This window comes from Heterocephalus glaber, unplaced genomic scaffold, assembly GCF_053883595.1.
Source record: "Heterocephalus glaber isolate CG9 unplaced genomic scaffold, H.glaber_assembly_v1.0 deba00001452, whole genome shotgun sequence".
Lineage (NCBI taxonomy): Eukaryota > Metazoa > Chordata > Mammalia > Rodentia > Bathyergidae > Heterocephalus > Heterocephalus glaber.
In genome coordinates, this window is record NW_028258302.1 from 11,225,387 (window position 1) to 11,242,044 (window position 16,658).

The following is a 16,658-nucleotide window of genomic DNA, read 5'->3' on the forward strand; positions in this document are numbered from 1 at the left end:
ATTACGAGTACCTCAGATGTTCAGTTGCTTGATGAACCTTCTCTTTTTTGTTTTCAACTCTGTATTTCTCTCTTTGGCTTTACTTCCCTGACAGAGCTAAAGCAGCCTATAATACTAAGTGGAAAAAAAAAAAAGGTTCTTAAAAATGGCTTACCCTGGGCCAGGGATTTAGCTCAGTGGTTTGGCCACCTGCCTCGCAAGCACAAGGACCCGAGTTCGATCCTGATACCAAAAAAAAGGCTTACCCTCCAGCAAAAAAGTACTTTCAAGACAACATTTCTGAAACTGACTCCTTTAAGTCATCTTTGCCTAGGCCTCTGGAGACTGGATGTCTCAAGAGCCAAAGAAACAAAGGCTGAGGTGTAAACAACATAGAAATGCGACCCATTTGTTTCCTGGCCAAACACAATCATATATTATCCGGTGCCTTCAATACATTAGGACTTTTGAATTTATTATTTCATTTTGTCTTCATAACTAGTATTTCCCCCATTTAACAGGAAAAGAAACCTAGGCTCAGAAAAGTTATATAAATTGTGTTAAATCACAAAACTAATTAAAGTGACAGAAAAGACACGTTTTTAAACCCAACTTACTCTATACCAGCCAGTGAATTCAACTAACTTTAACAGGATTTCTTACTATAACATAAACTCCTTGCCAGGTGTGGTGGTGCACACCTGTAATTCCAGTGCTCCAGTAGGCTGATTCAGGAGGACCACAAATATAATACTGGGGATTGTATTTGGGCCCTGAGCATTGAGCTACATTCCAGCCCTTTTTAAAATTTTTTATTTTCAGACAGGATCTTGCTAAGTCAAAAAATTTCCCCAGTACCACCAAATAAAGGAAAAAAATTCATTTCCTTGCATTTGTATGAGTGTACCATGTTTTTGTTTTGGAGTAATGGGGATTAAAATCAGAGCCTTCACAAGATGTTGTGTCAGAGTCTCCCTAAATTGTTCAACTGCCCAAGCTGGGCTTGAACTTTCCATCCTCTTGCCTCAACCCCCCAGAGTACTGCGACTACAGACGTTCACTACCATGTCTGGCTTTCTCACCTAACCTTAGATTTCCAAGATCTCTCCATTATAGTTCATTCATTTTTCACTCACACATATTTTATAAACCTATCACATTATCCAATGAATGGTGAAAGAAACTGCATCATTTTTGGGAACAAGGTGCATCCTTTTATGAGTATGGTATTCACTTCCAAGTTTCTTTGGGAACATTCTTTTTTGTTTTTTTGAGGCAGTGTCTTGTCGCTATGTAGTTCAGGCTGGCCTTGAACTCACTGTGTAGCCCAGGCTGGCCTCGAACTCCTAGCAATACTCCTGTCTTAGCCTCCTGAGTGCTAGGATTACAGATGTGCGCCATCACATCTGATCTCTTTGGGAACATTCTTAAGAATGGTGCTTCCGATTTTAAGTAATTTGAACATTCAGCTCTCAGATGATGTGTCTAACTTATCCAAAAGGGTGTGTCAATCACATTTCCACCAGCCAAGTGTAAGAATTATCTCTAATTCACATCCTTTCAGGCCCTACTTCATATTTTATTTAATTTCTGCCAATGTACTATGTTTTCATTATTGCCCTGTCTCTAATAACATTTAGCACACTTATCTTCATTTACTTTTCTAGCTACTTTATATTCAACTTCTCCAATTGGAAAAATAAAATCCAGTGGAATCAGCTTGAAATATGCAAAAAAAAAAATCAACAGGTAAATTAAAAAGTACTGTCTTCTTTTTAGCTTTATTCTCCTCTCCCCTCCAAGGACATGACATATTTCTCTTTTGATTTAAATCAAGATCTTATGATTTTTTTTTTGGTACTGGGGATTGAACTCAGGACCTTGTGCTTATGAGGCAGGCATGGTGCCAATGAGCTAAATCCCTGGCCCTCTTACGATTTTTAATCTATTTAAAATGTTACTTGTAGAAAAAGAATGCTGACATACATTACAGCATTTTATGTATAAATTAACAAAAAATAAAAAAATCATTTTCCTTTCAGAAAATGAGGCTGGGTAGTTGAATGAATCCCTCTGTGTCTTCAAATGCATTTAATTGTCATCACAGTTGAGTATCAGTCTAACAGAGAAGTCAAAGTCTACATCCCTCAGAGTTGTGTCTGTATTTTTTCATCACACAATGAAAGTGAATATTCACTCATAAAATAATTTGTACACAAGGGCCAGGGATTTAGCTCAATGGCACCACTCTTGCCTGGCAAGCGCAAGGTCCTGAGTTTGATTCCTGGTATTGGAAAGAAAAAATTTGTGGACAGCTACTGTGGAGTGAGCTCTTCAAGGCACATGAGGTAACAGTGAAGTAGATTAAAAAAATAAGAAAATAAAAAAAAAATTCTTGTCCTGGTGGACAAGTCTAACCATGAAGGAGGAGTTATCAACACAAATATATATCATGCATCAGATGCTGGTAAGTGCAAAATAAACTAGAGAAAGAGTCTGGGAGAGCTATGTGAATGGTGCAGGTGGTCTAGGTCTTACAGTACCTTATGGGGACTGGGCAGAGGTGTCTGGAGGAGTCACAGTCCAAAGTGCTAAGCTCTGTTCTATAGGCTACCTCCTTCTGTTTTCTTGGCCTCATCTTCACTGCCCTGTTAGCACTCTTCTGTTTTTTGTTTTGGTACCAGGGATTGAACTCAGGTCCTTGCACTTGAGAGGCAGGCAGCGGAACCACTGAGCTAAATCCCTGGGCCTTTTTTGTTTTGAGACAGAGGCTTGCTACAAGTTGGTATTAAACTCACAATCCTCGTGCCTTGGCCTCCCAAGCACTAGGACTACAGGAGTGTATCACTACGCACAGCCTGTTAGCACTCTTGATACTTTCACATTTGTAACAGGCATTATAGTAAGGAAGGGGAGAAAGAGGTATTAGTTGTTGGAGAGAGAGGCATTACCGGTAGGTATGTAAATCCAGATGCAGAATGATTTTAAAAGCCTGGTTATGTTACTAATTTTGTTATTTTAGGTAAATTATTAATCTGTGTTCCTTGATTTCTTCATCTGTGATAAGTGATAGTAAGAGTAACTTCTCTGAGCTGACATGAAAATATTTCATGAAAAGTGTTCAGTCCAATGCCTAGGACAGTGTTAACCATATTTTTCTTACGTGTGTACTTACTGGAACTTAAATACTATTAAATACAGTACCGTTCAATTTTCTCAGACTTCCACTTTTTCAATTGGTTGTGACTTCATTGCAGTCCCTTTTTACAGATTTTTCAGAAATAGCTTAGAACATATATTAAGATTTATCCAATGCTAAGCAAGTCTCTGTACATCTAAATTCTGTTGTCTCAGTGAGCCAACATTACCTCAGTTTCATTTCTCTAATTAAAATTTCAGTTTGGCTAAAAAAAACCCAAAAAGCAACAACAACAACAAAAACCCACAGTCACCTGGCACAGTGTCATACCTGTAATCCCAGCTACTCCAAAGGCTGAGACAGGAAGAATGAAAGTTTGAGACTAACCTCAGCAACTTACCAAGGCTGTGTCTCAAAAAAATAAAAAATAAATAAAAAAAAAAAGGCTGAGGATATAGCTCAGCAGTTCCTGGGTTTGAGGCCCAGGACACCACTGCCCCCACAACTCACACAGACACACAAGTCATCAGCAAAAAGCCCAAGTTAAAAATTACCTTAGCAAAAAAAAAAAAAAAAAAAAAATTATGTACACGTACAAATTCTCTATGATGAACGTGATCACTGTGTATATCTAGAATGTACACATAAAAAAATTATCTTAGTAATAACAAAAGTAAAACTGAGGAGGGTGAAAATTCCACATAACATTTAAGGTTTAATAGTTACTGAGTTATCTATCCTAAGATGCTATCTTTTAAAGAAATGAACACCAAAGGCAAAAATTTATCTTGTTTTCATACTTTGTTCAGTAGCATGAATTTACAATTAGAAGAAAATTATGGAGACAAGTTTTTATTTACTAATTATAGGTCAAAGGAAACTACTCGTTATCTCTTACATCATTTAATCTTCAGGATTCACCATTCCACTTTACAGAAGAGGTTGGTGAAGTTCAGAAAGACTCAGGATCAGGTAACTAGTTAAGGGTCAGTCTCCAACCCAAGCCAACACATTAAAGCTGTGAAGTCATTCTCATGCATTTACTCTTGATTAAAAGATTTGAGAAAATCTTTAAAGACCAAGACCAAGTTAAACTACCATTTGATCGGACATTTGTGTCTGTGTGCACTCTTTTTTCAGATTCAAACATCTGGTGTTTACTATTTTCCAGTCAGTATGACAAATATAAAAACAATCCTTGCCCTTAAAGAGCTTGTCAGAAGACAACTGATGTGTTACAATCAAGAGATGTGTTGCAAGACAACAAAGCACTGAGTTGAAAATGTAAGCAGTTTATCTAAATGTTCTTGACCACGTGTTTCGATTACTGTGATTAAAAAGCAAAAACTCTCCCCTTACCAATGTTGAGAGATTAAGAACAAAGGGAGAGAAATTATAGTTCCATAGTAAGTCCACTTTATTAATCTTGCCAGAGTGCAGCCACTCATTCACAGTTAAGGGCCTAGAACTTTTACTTGCTTAATAAAATTTAGGCATAATAAGAAATGGCTATTAAAACAATGTTTAAACTAGAATTGAGGTTCAAAGAGACAGTTTGATCAAGAAATCAGAGTGTCTAAGCGACTGGCAGTGCAGATCTAGAAAGGAGCGGTAGTCTGCAGAGAACAAAGGCTACTACTCTTATCTATTACTACTGAAACAAAACTAAAACAAGAAAAAGACCGAGCCTTTCAGGTACAAGCATCCTGCACCTTCATCCATTTTTGGTTCACCTCATTGGGGAACATCAAGCAAACTACCCTGGAGCGTCTTACTTCCCTCTATACTCTTATTTCACTATCTCGGTTTATTTCCCTCCTTTTTGAACTACCGCGAAAACTTGTTGTAAAACAAGGGGGATCCTTCCGATTTTCTAGCAATTCTAGTTTGATCCGCTTAAGTCGAAAGTCGGATTCGGAAAACCTCAAGCTCTGATTCCCATAAGTCGCTCCTGCCTGTGAGGAGCAACTTAAGCTCCAGTTACCGCTAAGTCCGGCCAAGCCCCAGAGACCGCAGCGCGCTGGACAGGGAATTCCAGCCTCACCCAACCTCACCTCGACCCTCCCTACCATGGTCGCTCCCGGCTCGGGCTGTCTTCACCTCCTACACCTTCAACTGAGTCGCGCACGCCACTCGCGATCAAAAAGGCTTTCCGTTTGGGGAAAGCCAGAACATAAAGGTTCATTTCTGGAAGGATCTGAGAGCGCTCAGAGCACCGGGCAGCTGCAGGGAGAGGGCGGTGGCAGGGTCGGGAAGGAGGGGGGGGGCAACACTATCCATCAAGCTCCTAGCGCTAAGAGATCGCCGAGATGTGTTCGGGCCTCCACGGCGACCCAGAAATCCTCCCTTGCATCCTCGGCCCCGGTGGGAATGTAGGATCCAGAATCCCCAAGATGAGGATGAGTACAGTTTTGCTGCCCGGATCCGCAAGGTGCAGAACGCAAGAGTAACAAAGCTGCGACCACTCACCGCCCGAGGGGCCGGGCGACCCGGAGGGACCTGGAGCCCCGCTTACCTGCAGTCAACAGCTGCATGGCGTGAGTAAAGGACGGGTCGAGGGAGTCCTTCTCGGCCATGAGTTCTGGCAGGTACTTGTTCTCCGGTTCCATCTTGACTGAGGCTGTGGCCGAGGGGGGCAGTAGCGGGGTAGGCGCTGGACCGCCCACTGTCGCGTCGGGACCTGTGGCCGACGGAGGCAGCAATGGTGGCGGCTGCGTGGCTGGTGAGGCCCGGGCGCCCCCTCGGGGGCCCCCTCCGCCTCCTCGGGACCGGTGAGGCAGCGGCGGAGGCCGAGACGGCGTCTGACGCACCGAGGGGTGGGCACCTGAGGGGTCCATGGAGCCGCTGCGGCCTGAGGACCGGGTCATCCGCGCGGCAGGGTCGTCCCGGCGCTGCATCAGTGACGGTGTGCGAGCAAGCGAGCGAGGAAGCGACGCGGCAGCGGCAGAGGCCCGAGGGGCGGTTGGCGGGGGTGGGAGACAGGGAGCGACAGCGACCGAAGCAGACCCGAGCGACCCAGCGAGCGAGCACCGGAAATGAGGCGGCGCGCGTGCGCAGCCGTCCTCCGGCACCGCCCTTGGGTTTCTCCGCGGAGAACAAAGTCCCTAGTTGGGCCACGGCGCCTGCGCACCTTCGCGGCGCAAGAAGACGCTATCACGTCGCTTTTCTTTTTCCCTCCGAGTCCGGCGAAATAGAGTTTGGTGCGCGTGCGCGGACGGCCGCGGGCTCAGTTGGTTTTGTTTTCCACGTGACTCGGCGCTAGCGGGACACGTGTCTCCTCCCCCATTCTGGCCAAGTGCGCGGAGGGGGCGGGGCTGTGGAATGTCTTTGTCTCCGCTCCGGCCCGTGGGGTGTGGGGCGGGAGACCTGTTACTGGCGGGCCACGCCTCCAACGGCTGAACTGTAGAGGGGGGTGCCGCAGAGTGGGAATGGGAGCTCAGTGGAGGTCGCCACCCTAGCAAGGACAGGGGAGGGGAGCTGCGTGGGGAACGCGAGAAGAGAAGGAAGGAGAATTGAGGCCGTCTGAGGCAGGAGGAGAGGAGGTAGAGACAGGGCTCTGAGTAAGAAGAGGTGAAGTCGGACGCAGGGATGAGTGGTGGGGGCGGGGAAGGAAAGCCTGAAGGGAGAAATTGAGGAAAGATGGCTCAGTGGGAAGACAGAAGGCCATTTATTAGAAAACTCGGGAAGAAGGAAGGTCGATCAGAGACCTGAAGTCCTGACCCAACCATGGTATCCAAGTATCACCAGTAGAATAGATTCTAAAACGTTTGTCGTTCGTGAGAGACGTCTTTCTTTTAATTAAAACATTTTAGTTTGTTGACATAGTCTGCTACTTTTTGCTGATTTAAAATGTATCTTCTGCGAAAAGCTGGATTTTCTACTACTGGTGTGCTGGTCCTCCAGCCTCTGTTGGGCCCTTAGCCTTGGATCGTTGGAGAAAAGCACTGCCCTAAAAGCCAATATAGGGCCGGGGATTTAGCTCAGTGGTTCCACCGCCTGCCTTGCAAGCTAAGGACCCGAGTTCAATCCCCGGTACTAAAAAAAGCGCCAACATATAGTCTCCCAAGGTATTCTCACCTGGGGTGCTATATGCAAGTGCAGCCTACCTGCATCTCTACCCTCTCAAGCCATCAAACACCTGGTACCTTCTCTAACTTTACCTGCCCTTCAGATTTTTGTTTCCCCAAAAGTACTCACTTGCATCTCTTTTCTTTCTGAATCTGATGGGCCCAACTTTCCAAAAATGCTTCTGGAAATTATCTTCTGGGTGCCTGGAAACTTATATTACCCCCTTCGGGAACCTGGCTAGTACTTTTTCGGAGGTAGGGAAGAGAAATTATTTAGTTACCCACAGAAATGAGAAGAAAACAAATATATTTAAGTAGCTATCTATCTATATATATAGATAGATAGCTACTTAGGGCCGGGGATTTAGCTCAGTGGTTCCGGCCCCTGCCTTCTTAAGCGCAAGGTCCTCAGTTCGATCTCCGGTACCAAAAAACAACAACACATATATATAGGTACTTAAATATACACATATAAAGTCTTCGGTGTGGTGCAGTGGTTTATTTTGAGGACACATAAGTGACTTGTTAGGTAGTCAAATAGGAAAAAGATTTTTTTTTTATTTCTGTGGCAACATTTCAACATAACCAAGATAAAACAATCATATTGCTAGGAATTTTATTTATTTTATTTTTTTCGGAGACAGGGTCTCACTGTGTATTCCAGGCTGGCCTTGAATTCACTATGTAGCCCAGGCTGGCTTCAAACTCACAGCGATCATCCTGCCTCAGCCTCCAGAGTACTGGGATCACACACCTGGCTTGCTAGAAATTTATAAAATTTGGACTACTCATCAATGATAAAGGTAGTGCCAGAGATGTAGCTCAGTGGCACAGCACCTGCCTGCCAAGTGCAAGGCCCTGAGTTTGATTCCCGGCACCAAAAAAAAAAAAATAATAATAATAAGGCATTGTTTGACAGTGCTTTCCATATAATTTATATCAAGCCAAATTTGCTTATTATTGGGCTGGGGATTTAGCTCGGTGGCACCAAGCCTACCTCAAAAGCACAAGGTCCTGAATTTGATCCCTGGTATAAAAAAATTTTTTTTTTTTTTTGCTTATTATCTACCTTTTACAAAATGAGAGACACATCTAATGTTTTCTAGGGGCCCGACTAGAAAATCCCAAAATTAATTTGAGATCTAAAAGTTTTAATTGCCAGGCGTGGTAGCGCATGCCAGTGATCCTAGTACTCAGGAGGCTGAGTCAAGACTGCTTCGAATTCAAAGTCAGCCAGGACTACATAGTGAATTCAAGGCCAACCTGAACTATAATGCAAGACCCTGTCTCAAAAATAAATAAATAAAATTTATAAAGACTTAATTTAGAATTTGGTTTTGGAGCTGAGCACTGTGGCACACAACTACTCTTCCAGATACTCAGGAGACTGAAGCAGGAGGATTGCAAATTCAAGGCCAGTCTGGGTAACCTAGGGAAGTCCTGTCTCAAAGTAGGAAAGGCAGAGGATGTACCTCAGTGGTGGAGTGCTTGGTTCCCTTGAATGTATGGTTCAATTTTCAGTCAGAGGGGAATAAATCTGAGAAGAGATTCTCAGAGTAAATGATTTTGGGAAAAGATGAATGGACTCTTAGAAAAAGTGGGTGATGGTTTGTTGGTTTGTGAGAGGGGTCTGTGAGGGTGTGAAGTCTCCTCTTCTGGGGTAAAAGTTGATCTGTCCTGGTTATTGGAACTCCCCTGGAGAGGACTGAGGAGTTCTTGCCAAAGGATCTCTTTGGATAGATAGGGGGAATTCAGAACACCTTGCCTTGCATTTCCTGAAGTGCTTCAATGGCTAGCTTGTGTAGTGTAATAAACAACTGTCAAGATAACTGTAACAGTTAGGGATGAGTAAATTAAGTAGATATAAATAAGATAAAAGTTCGTAAGTGAACTTGTCACAATTTCAAATGTCTTTGTTAGTAATTCAAAATCTTAAGGTCATGTCATTTTTTCGTTTGGTTTTTGGGTTTTTTTGGTACTGGGGATTGAACTTGGGACCTTGCGCTTGCAAGGCAGGCAGTAGAACCACTGAGCTAAATTCCCGGCCCAAGTCCATGCCGTATTAAGTAATAGGTATTTGTGAAATGTATGAGTCATTTCTAAATTGAAACCCTGAAACATTAATTGCTAAATACACATTTCAAGTGTATGTACTTTGGAATCATATTTTTATGTTATAGAGAAGCTAAATATATTTGGATCTGTTAATAAATATGAAAAACTGTCTTAGGAAATATGTTTCCAAAAATTATGAAATGGCTGGGCATGGTGGCACATGCCTGGTAATCCCAGGACTTGGGAGGCTGAGGCAGGAGGATCGCTGTGAATTCGAGGCCAACATGGGCTACATAGTGAGTTTGAGGCCAGCCTGAACTACATAGCAAGACCCTGTCTCAAAAAACCCGAAAACAAAAACAAAAATTATGAAATGGCGCTCATCTACAAAATGCTGATACGAAATAGTTCAGAACTGCTAACTTCCTAGGTTTTCACTAGGTTACCAAGAATTAAAAATTGAAATTAATATATAGCAATTAAAACCAGAATAATCAACAACTGCTTATGCGAGGAAAGTAAGATTTTTTTTTTTGGTTTCAGATGTACTGATCTATATTATGACAAGTAAAACAAAGCCACCTAGTCGATACTAGTCAAAACAGAAGTAAATAATAGAAATTGTTCTTATTTAATGGTGATACTGATTTATCAATATATGTATATAAATTTGTTTTGTGGTAACATGAATGTATGTGTGTATATCTAAAATGGCATCTTGAGCAGGGGATTTAGCTCAGTGGTTTTGCCACCTGCTGCGCAAGGGCAAGGACCCGAGTTCCATCCCTGGTACCAAAAAAATAAAATAAAATGGCATCTTATATGTTGAAACTGTCTTAAACAAGATTTGAATTTCTGAGTGTCTGGCTACTATTGTTGGTTGAGCAAATCATTGCAAATAGTTATTATCTTAATTCAAATTCTAAACATAAAATAATTAACAAAAATATTTGAGCGTTACCATCTTTCACTATATCAGTACTATTACATTAAAATGATCTTTTTCTAAAGCTACAAGGACAGCAAATCAGTAAGTCAGTCATTGGAATATATTTTCTATTGCCAGTTTTTACTCAATTGCATGTCTTGACTTACCACCTGTGAGGACAGACAATGTGCATCGGTCTTTGCTGATCATCACCTCCACCCAGACTGTCAAAAGAATGAAGAGTCAGATGTTGTGTATTTTCTCCATGATGAGATCTTGAATTATCTGATGAGTTTGAATGTTTCAAGTCTGACCCTTGCATTGATGAGTTATCCAGGTTTTCCTGTGCAGTATGAAGGTCAGAGTATACACTGTCCACTGAATTAAAATTCTCCAATAAATTCTCAGGGTTTCTCTGCTCCAGCTGTAAAGGAAGAGCCATGGAGAGGGCAGCACTGCCATTTCCTTTAAGGCTGAGCATCTTCTTTAAATGGGTTATTTTGTGCTTGGGCATGAATCTGCTCACATCAGGAAACCTGATGGGAAAGTAAATAGCTTGGCACTTGGGTCTGATGATTCTTTCTAGATCCTTGGCCATGTGATCAGGAATCAGCTTCATAAATTTTCCAATAGAAATGAGAAATGACTCCATATTGAAAACTGAGTTGAATACAACCACATCAGCCACTAAGCCGCCCCATGCCTCCTTTCCAAAGTTACTTTTTTTGGTACCGGGGATTGAACTCAGGTCCTTGCGCTTGCGCAGCAGGCGGCAAAAGCACTGAGCTAAATCCCTGGCCTCCAAAGTTACTTTTGCATGTAAGTATTTTTCTTTCAGTTGCTACCTGGTGCAAACCTTTAAAATGTCATGGTATTTTAAGACTGTATCATTTCAAAGATATGAAAGAATTTGGTTGTATCCATATTGAAAATCCCTCTCCTGACATTTCTTGACAGGATACACCAATTGGTTTTCCTGGAAGTACAGAATCTTTTTCAATTTCCCAAGGTCAGGCCAAAGGGCAGCCAGTTCAGTCAGGTTCACTGCAGGGGAATAAATCCTTGAATAAATCTTTTTTTTCTTTTTACCAAAATATATGGCCTCCTTTTCACTTGGTCAGCAGCAGGCAAATAAAACTAAATGTATGAAACCAAGTGGCCAGTAACAGTGTTGGTGAGCCAGACAGGAGGCAAGTCCCTGATCCTGAGACTCATGCATCCCTGAGGGAACTTGGGAAAAGGGACGGACTGCTAGTGGGTAGCTAAACCCATTGCCACAACTCCCAGGATATTCCAGCATCTGTTGGGAGACTTGCACTTGGGAGTCTCCCTCTTCTCCTGTTTGTGGCATCAGCTGCCTGTAAATGCTTTTGTTGGCAAAAGGAAGAAAGTTTGTTTAGGGAACTGATGGCCTCCACCTGGTTTCCCGCTGGAAAGTGTGTCCTACCATTTGGACCTTCTCTTAAGTCATTCAGTAGTGCTATTTAGGTAAGGTAAGTACTTTCACTATTTGGGGCCACTTTAGGCCTATTGCAAGTCATTTCAGGGCACTAACTGGTCGTCACTGCCATTTGGGTTGAGGCAAATGCCTTGACCATTTATGTCCACTTGGACCTATTGCAGGTTATTTGGGGACACTAACTGATATGAGAAGAGATTCAGAGGTGGAAAAAATTTCCAGGCATTTGTTTTGTTCTTTTGGTTTGCTTTGATATACTTTCATTTGCTTTTGTTTCTTTTATCTTTCTCTTGTTATAACCGCCTTTATCCTAGGATGGGCAGCAGGGTTTCAATACTTTCTAGAATTGTGTAAGCCATTTGGGGCTTCAAGCCATTCTGAGGCTTCTTTGTGACCCCATATAGAATTCAGGGTTCTTAAAACATTAGTCAACCAAAAAAAAGTTTGGATTAAGAGATTTTTAAGAAGGTAGAGACACTGGGGGTGTGTCTCAGGAGCTGTGTTGTAAATTGCTCAGGAATAAAAGTGCTTGTGCAACTTTGCAGCTCCCTAGAAAGTTTTGGCTACCCTGTGACTTAGAAAAAGTTGATTTTACTGTGATACAACCTGGCCTGTATAACTAAAAGCACATTCTGATTTTATACAGCTGTCCTTAAGAAGATTCTTTGAAGTAACTTTAGCCAGGATAACATCCACAGCTGCTTTCCTTGCCCTTTTCTAGATTAGTGATAAGTACAAGCAATAGTCTTCTGTATCCAGTGATCATGCAGCTACTTGGCTAATGTTGATAAGTTTTAATTAGGGTTTAAATTTCCCCTCATTTTGGCTAGCAGTCCTTGGTTCATTCTAAACCAGTTGTGTTTCGAAATATTTGTCAAAACTTTTTTGCTGAAAATTAATTTTTGTTTCCTGCCACCTCCATTCCTTAACTAAAAAAAAAAATGAAGAAATTTGACTAAAGATGGTGTGCCTTTAGTTTTTCTTAGTGGGGACTATTACTCCTAAACTGGTTTCTTTTTTCCATACTATCCTTGGGCAATAGAGCCAGGATAAGATGGTACACTTCTGACCAGCCACAGTATGTCTAAATTTTAACACAATGAAAAGTGTCTTAAAATCTAGGGCAAGAGCTTTTAAATTGACCAGGCATGGTGGCGCAGGCCTGTAATCCCAGCACTTGGGAGGCTGAGGCAGGAGGATTGCCAGGAGTTCAAGGCCAGCCTGAACTACATAGTGAGACCCTGTCTAAAAAAGAGCTTTTCAAACTAAAACCTATAATAAGTTAAGGCAGGGAAAAAAAGCTTCAGGAAGTTCAAAGTCAGATTAACTGACCAAGCAATTTCTTTTGAAATGTGTATTTCTCACCTGGCTACAACCAGGAATCTTACCTTCAGATATGCAAATTTAGGGGCGGGGGATTCAGCTCAGTAGTTTCGCCGCCTGCTGCTCAAGTGCAAGGACCAGAGTTCAATCCCTTGGTACCAAAAAAAAAAAAGCAAATTTAGGATTCAGTATTGCTTAGGACTTTAAAAGGGAAAATCATGCCAATAGTGTAACTTTTTAAAAATTGATAAATGACAAATTTAAGTCTTTGTTCATATGTGTTGGTGCTCATGTGTATATTACTGTATATATCATGTCTATATATGTATTTGTGTTTTTGTTTTGTTTTTTGGTACTGAGGATCGAACTCGGGACCTTGCGCTTGCGAGGCAGGCGCCAGAACCACTGAGCTAAATCCTGGCCCTGTGTGTATTTGTGTTTGTATGTCACTTAGATGGTATCAGATTAATTTAAAACAAGACCACTCAGTAACTAACAAACCATAAACCCCAAAGCCTTTATGTTCGTATGATTTAGGAAATGTTTTAAAAGATGTAACAAGGGCCTGGCATGTAGCTCAGTGGTGCCGCCACCTGCCTCGCATGCACAAGGTCCCGAGTTTGATCCCCGGTACCACACACACACAAAAAAACAATAGATGTAACAAAAGTGTCCTCAAAACTATTAACATGCACTTTGCCTGGGTTAGCCAATCAGAATTGTATTTTAGGTGTTTGATGTGTGAAACATTTTTAGTTTCACAAAGATTATAAAAAAAGATTAAAGAGCATAAAGGTAATGTAATTAAAAAATTTGAAGGGCTGGGGATTTAACTCAGTGGTTCCACCGCCTGCCTGGAAAGCTCAAGGACCTGAGTTTGATCCCTGGTACCAAAAAAAAAAAAGTGAGTTTGTTAAGGATCATAAAGACTCTTGGAGCCAGGCATGGTGGTACATGTCTGTAATCCTAGCACTGGGGAGGCTAAGGGAGGAGGATTGCCATGAGTTCCAGGCTAGTCTGGACTAAATAGCGAGTTCAAGTCCAGCCTGAACTATATAGCGAGACACTGTCTCAAAGAACCAAAATTTTTTGGGGGGTACCAGAGATCGACTTTGGGACTTGCACTTTCAAGGAAGGCGACTGCACCACTGAGCTAAATCCCCAGCCCTGAAAGAATCAAAATTTTAAAAAAGAAAAGACTCTTGAGAATCAGAGTTGGTTGAACATTGAGATGTGACATACATACTGATATAGCTGGGTATTTAAATTATTTAATTTAATTTATTTAGCTTCTCAGAAAATGTTATGTAGCAGTAGTATAAAGGCTGCTTCTAGAATTAGTAAAAGGGACCCTAAGAGGCAGTATTTTACTAGATGTTGGTTAAAAGAATTATGATTTGTAGCAAAAATGGCTATTCCACTTGAGAGCTTTCATATTAAGTTGATGAGAAAATACAGACAGTTTTTCTCTTATGCATTAACTTGTGTCTGAGTAAACACTGTCCATCCAGCCTTACTCATAATAACTTTTGGGTCCTGAGGGAATTCCTTCCGGTTCTTGGTGTCCTGAACAGAGAACTGGTTAAGACGTGCAGAAAAGATAGTGAGGGTTTACGTTTACTGAAGGCAGAAAAGAAGAGAGTCAGTGAAAAGGCTCACAGCAGCCATGAGGACAATGGCAGGGCTCTTTTGAACCCTGAATTCCCAGACTGCTTTTCTCTCATGTAAATAAGGCATTTGGGACAGCTGTTGTATCAGAAACTCACCTGGCCTGGCGTCAGATTTAAGCTGTCTTATTGAAGGCTTGCATGGTTTTGCTCCTAGATGTAAATGAAGAATTAAGAGTGGCACTTTTCTGATTGATCCCATGTACTGTGTTCAGGAACTGCAGTCATGCTGGGTCCTGTGTACTCGTGCATGTGCCCTGGATCACCGTGACTGACAGACTTTTTGTTCAACCAGTTTGCCCCAGCCCTAATCTCCTACCTCAGTATTGTGCTTCTTCCTGATTTTGCAAAATAGCTGGGTCCATGTTTACTTGAATAATAACTTACCCAAGTCTTGAATGACTAACCAGGAAGCATTAATATTGCACCAGTATTTCTCATTGTAGTTTGTGGATCTTTTCTAGATCTTCTGAACTTTGCCATTTTAAATGTCCATGACTAGTAAAGTTCTTTTATAGTCTTCCAAGTGGATTCACTTATGGGCATCCTTATTATCCAGGATAGTTTGCTTTTGGTTAAAAAAATCATTCATTGAGGTCAAGTTCAAAAGACCCAGGAATTATTTCAAAGACTTTAAAATAGCATTCTGTTGTAGGACATGTAGATGTAATTTCCAGGTATTGATACAATTTTTGAGATTTTTTTCCTCAGGGGGGAAAAATTGTTTTGAGACATTAACTTGTGTTTATCGGATATTTATATTTTGTGGACAATGTAGAGGTAATTGTTTAAAAAATAAATTAGATAAGTAAAACATCTGAGTTATTTATAATTAAGTTTAAAATAGTAAAGATATTTGCAAGGTATAAATTTGTGTATTCTTTGCTTCTTAAAATTTATAAATTAGAGGCTGAAACAGGATGATTGCTGTAAGTTCAAGGCCAACCTGGGCTACATAGTGAGTTCAAGGCCAGCCTGAATTACATAGTGAGACCCTGTCTCAATAAAACAAAAGACATAGCTAGGTGTGGTGGTACACATCTGCAGTTCTAGCACTCAGGAGGCTGAGGTAGGATCCTCTCCATGAGTTCAAGGCCAGCCTGGTCTATAATAGTAAGTCCAAGACCAGCATGGGCTACGCAGTGAGACCCTGCCTCAAAAAACCCAAACAAAGGGCCAGGGATTTAGCTCAGTGGTTCGTGGCTTGCCTTGCAAGCTCAAGGACCCGAGTTCGATCCCACGTACCAAAAAAAAAAAAAAAAATTATAGGGCTAACCCATTTTCTGGTCCCTCTTTTGTCTCTCTTAGACAGAAGCTATCTTTCTTTCAATAAATTTTTCATACTCAAATAAATTACAGGGGCTGGGAATTTAGCTCAGTGGTTCCAGCACCTGCCGCCCAAATGCAAGGTCCCGAGTTTGATCCCCAGTACCAAAAATGAATAAGTAAATAAAATAAAAAATTATAAATGATCATGTATTTTGCTCAGGAAAAATATCGTTTTGGGACATTAACTTCTGTTTGTCAGATGTTTTACATTTTGTGGACAATGTAGAAATGATTGTTAAAAATTGAATTAGATAAATCTGATTATTTATAATTACAGTTAAAATATTAAAGACATTTGGTAAGTATAAATTCATGTATTTTTTGCTTCTTAACATTTTTTTTTTTTGGTACCGGGGATCGAACTCGGGTCCTTGTGCTGGCACAGCAGGTGGCGAAACAACTGAGCTAAATCCCCGGCCCCCCAGCCCTACTTCTTAAAATTTATAAATGATAATATATTTATGTCCACTAAATGTATTTCATAGATTATTGATATATGTATCTATATAACACTAATATAAGATGAAAAGATATCTGAACCTTTAATAAGTTTCAGGATAACTATTCTAAAGGGACAATAAACATCTGAAAATGGAGATTTTTGTCAAACTATAGGTCAAGTTAAAAATGAGCTTTAAATAATGCCTCAAAGTGATTGAGGGTTGTTATTTGTTCATCATTTTAAGATATCCTAAAGTTAATAATTCATATA

At 41.1% G+C, this 16,658-nt stretch overlaps 1 protein-coding gene and 1 long non-coding RNA gene across 3 annotated transcripts in view; both read right to left on the minus strand.

Moving 5' to 3' along the window:
• The window catches only part of Khdrbs1 (KH RNA binding domain containing, signal transduction associated 1), a 48,143-nt gene extending 41,767 nt beyond the window's left edge, over positions 1-6,376 (minus strand). The window contains exon 1 of one of the 2 annotated variants that reach the window (XM_004850831.4): positions 5,634-6,376. In XM_004850831.4, the coding sequence (XP_004850888.1) occupies positions 5,634-6,015 (382 nt within the window). In that variant the 5' untranslated portion in view covers positions 6,016-6,376. The remainder of the gene's footprint in view (positions 1-5,633) is intronic. The other variant, XM_087215385.1, reaches the window with a different exon arrangement.
• A 1,480-nt stretch (positions 6,377-7,856) lies between these two features.
• LOC147827214 (uncharacterized) lies at positions 7,857-14,977 on the minus strand. Its single transcript, XR_015452749.1, has 3 exons — positions 14,717-14,977; positions 13,016-13,101; positions 7,857-10,392 (listed from the first exon to the last, which is right to left on the minus strand). It is a non-coding gene; the product is annotated as an uncharacterized LOC147827214 (long non-coding RNA).
• Positions 14,978-16,658: the final 1,681 nt, after the last annotated feature.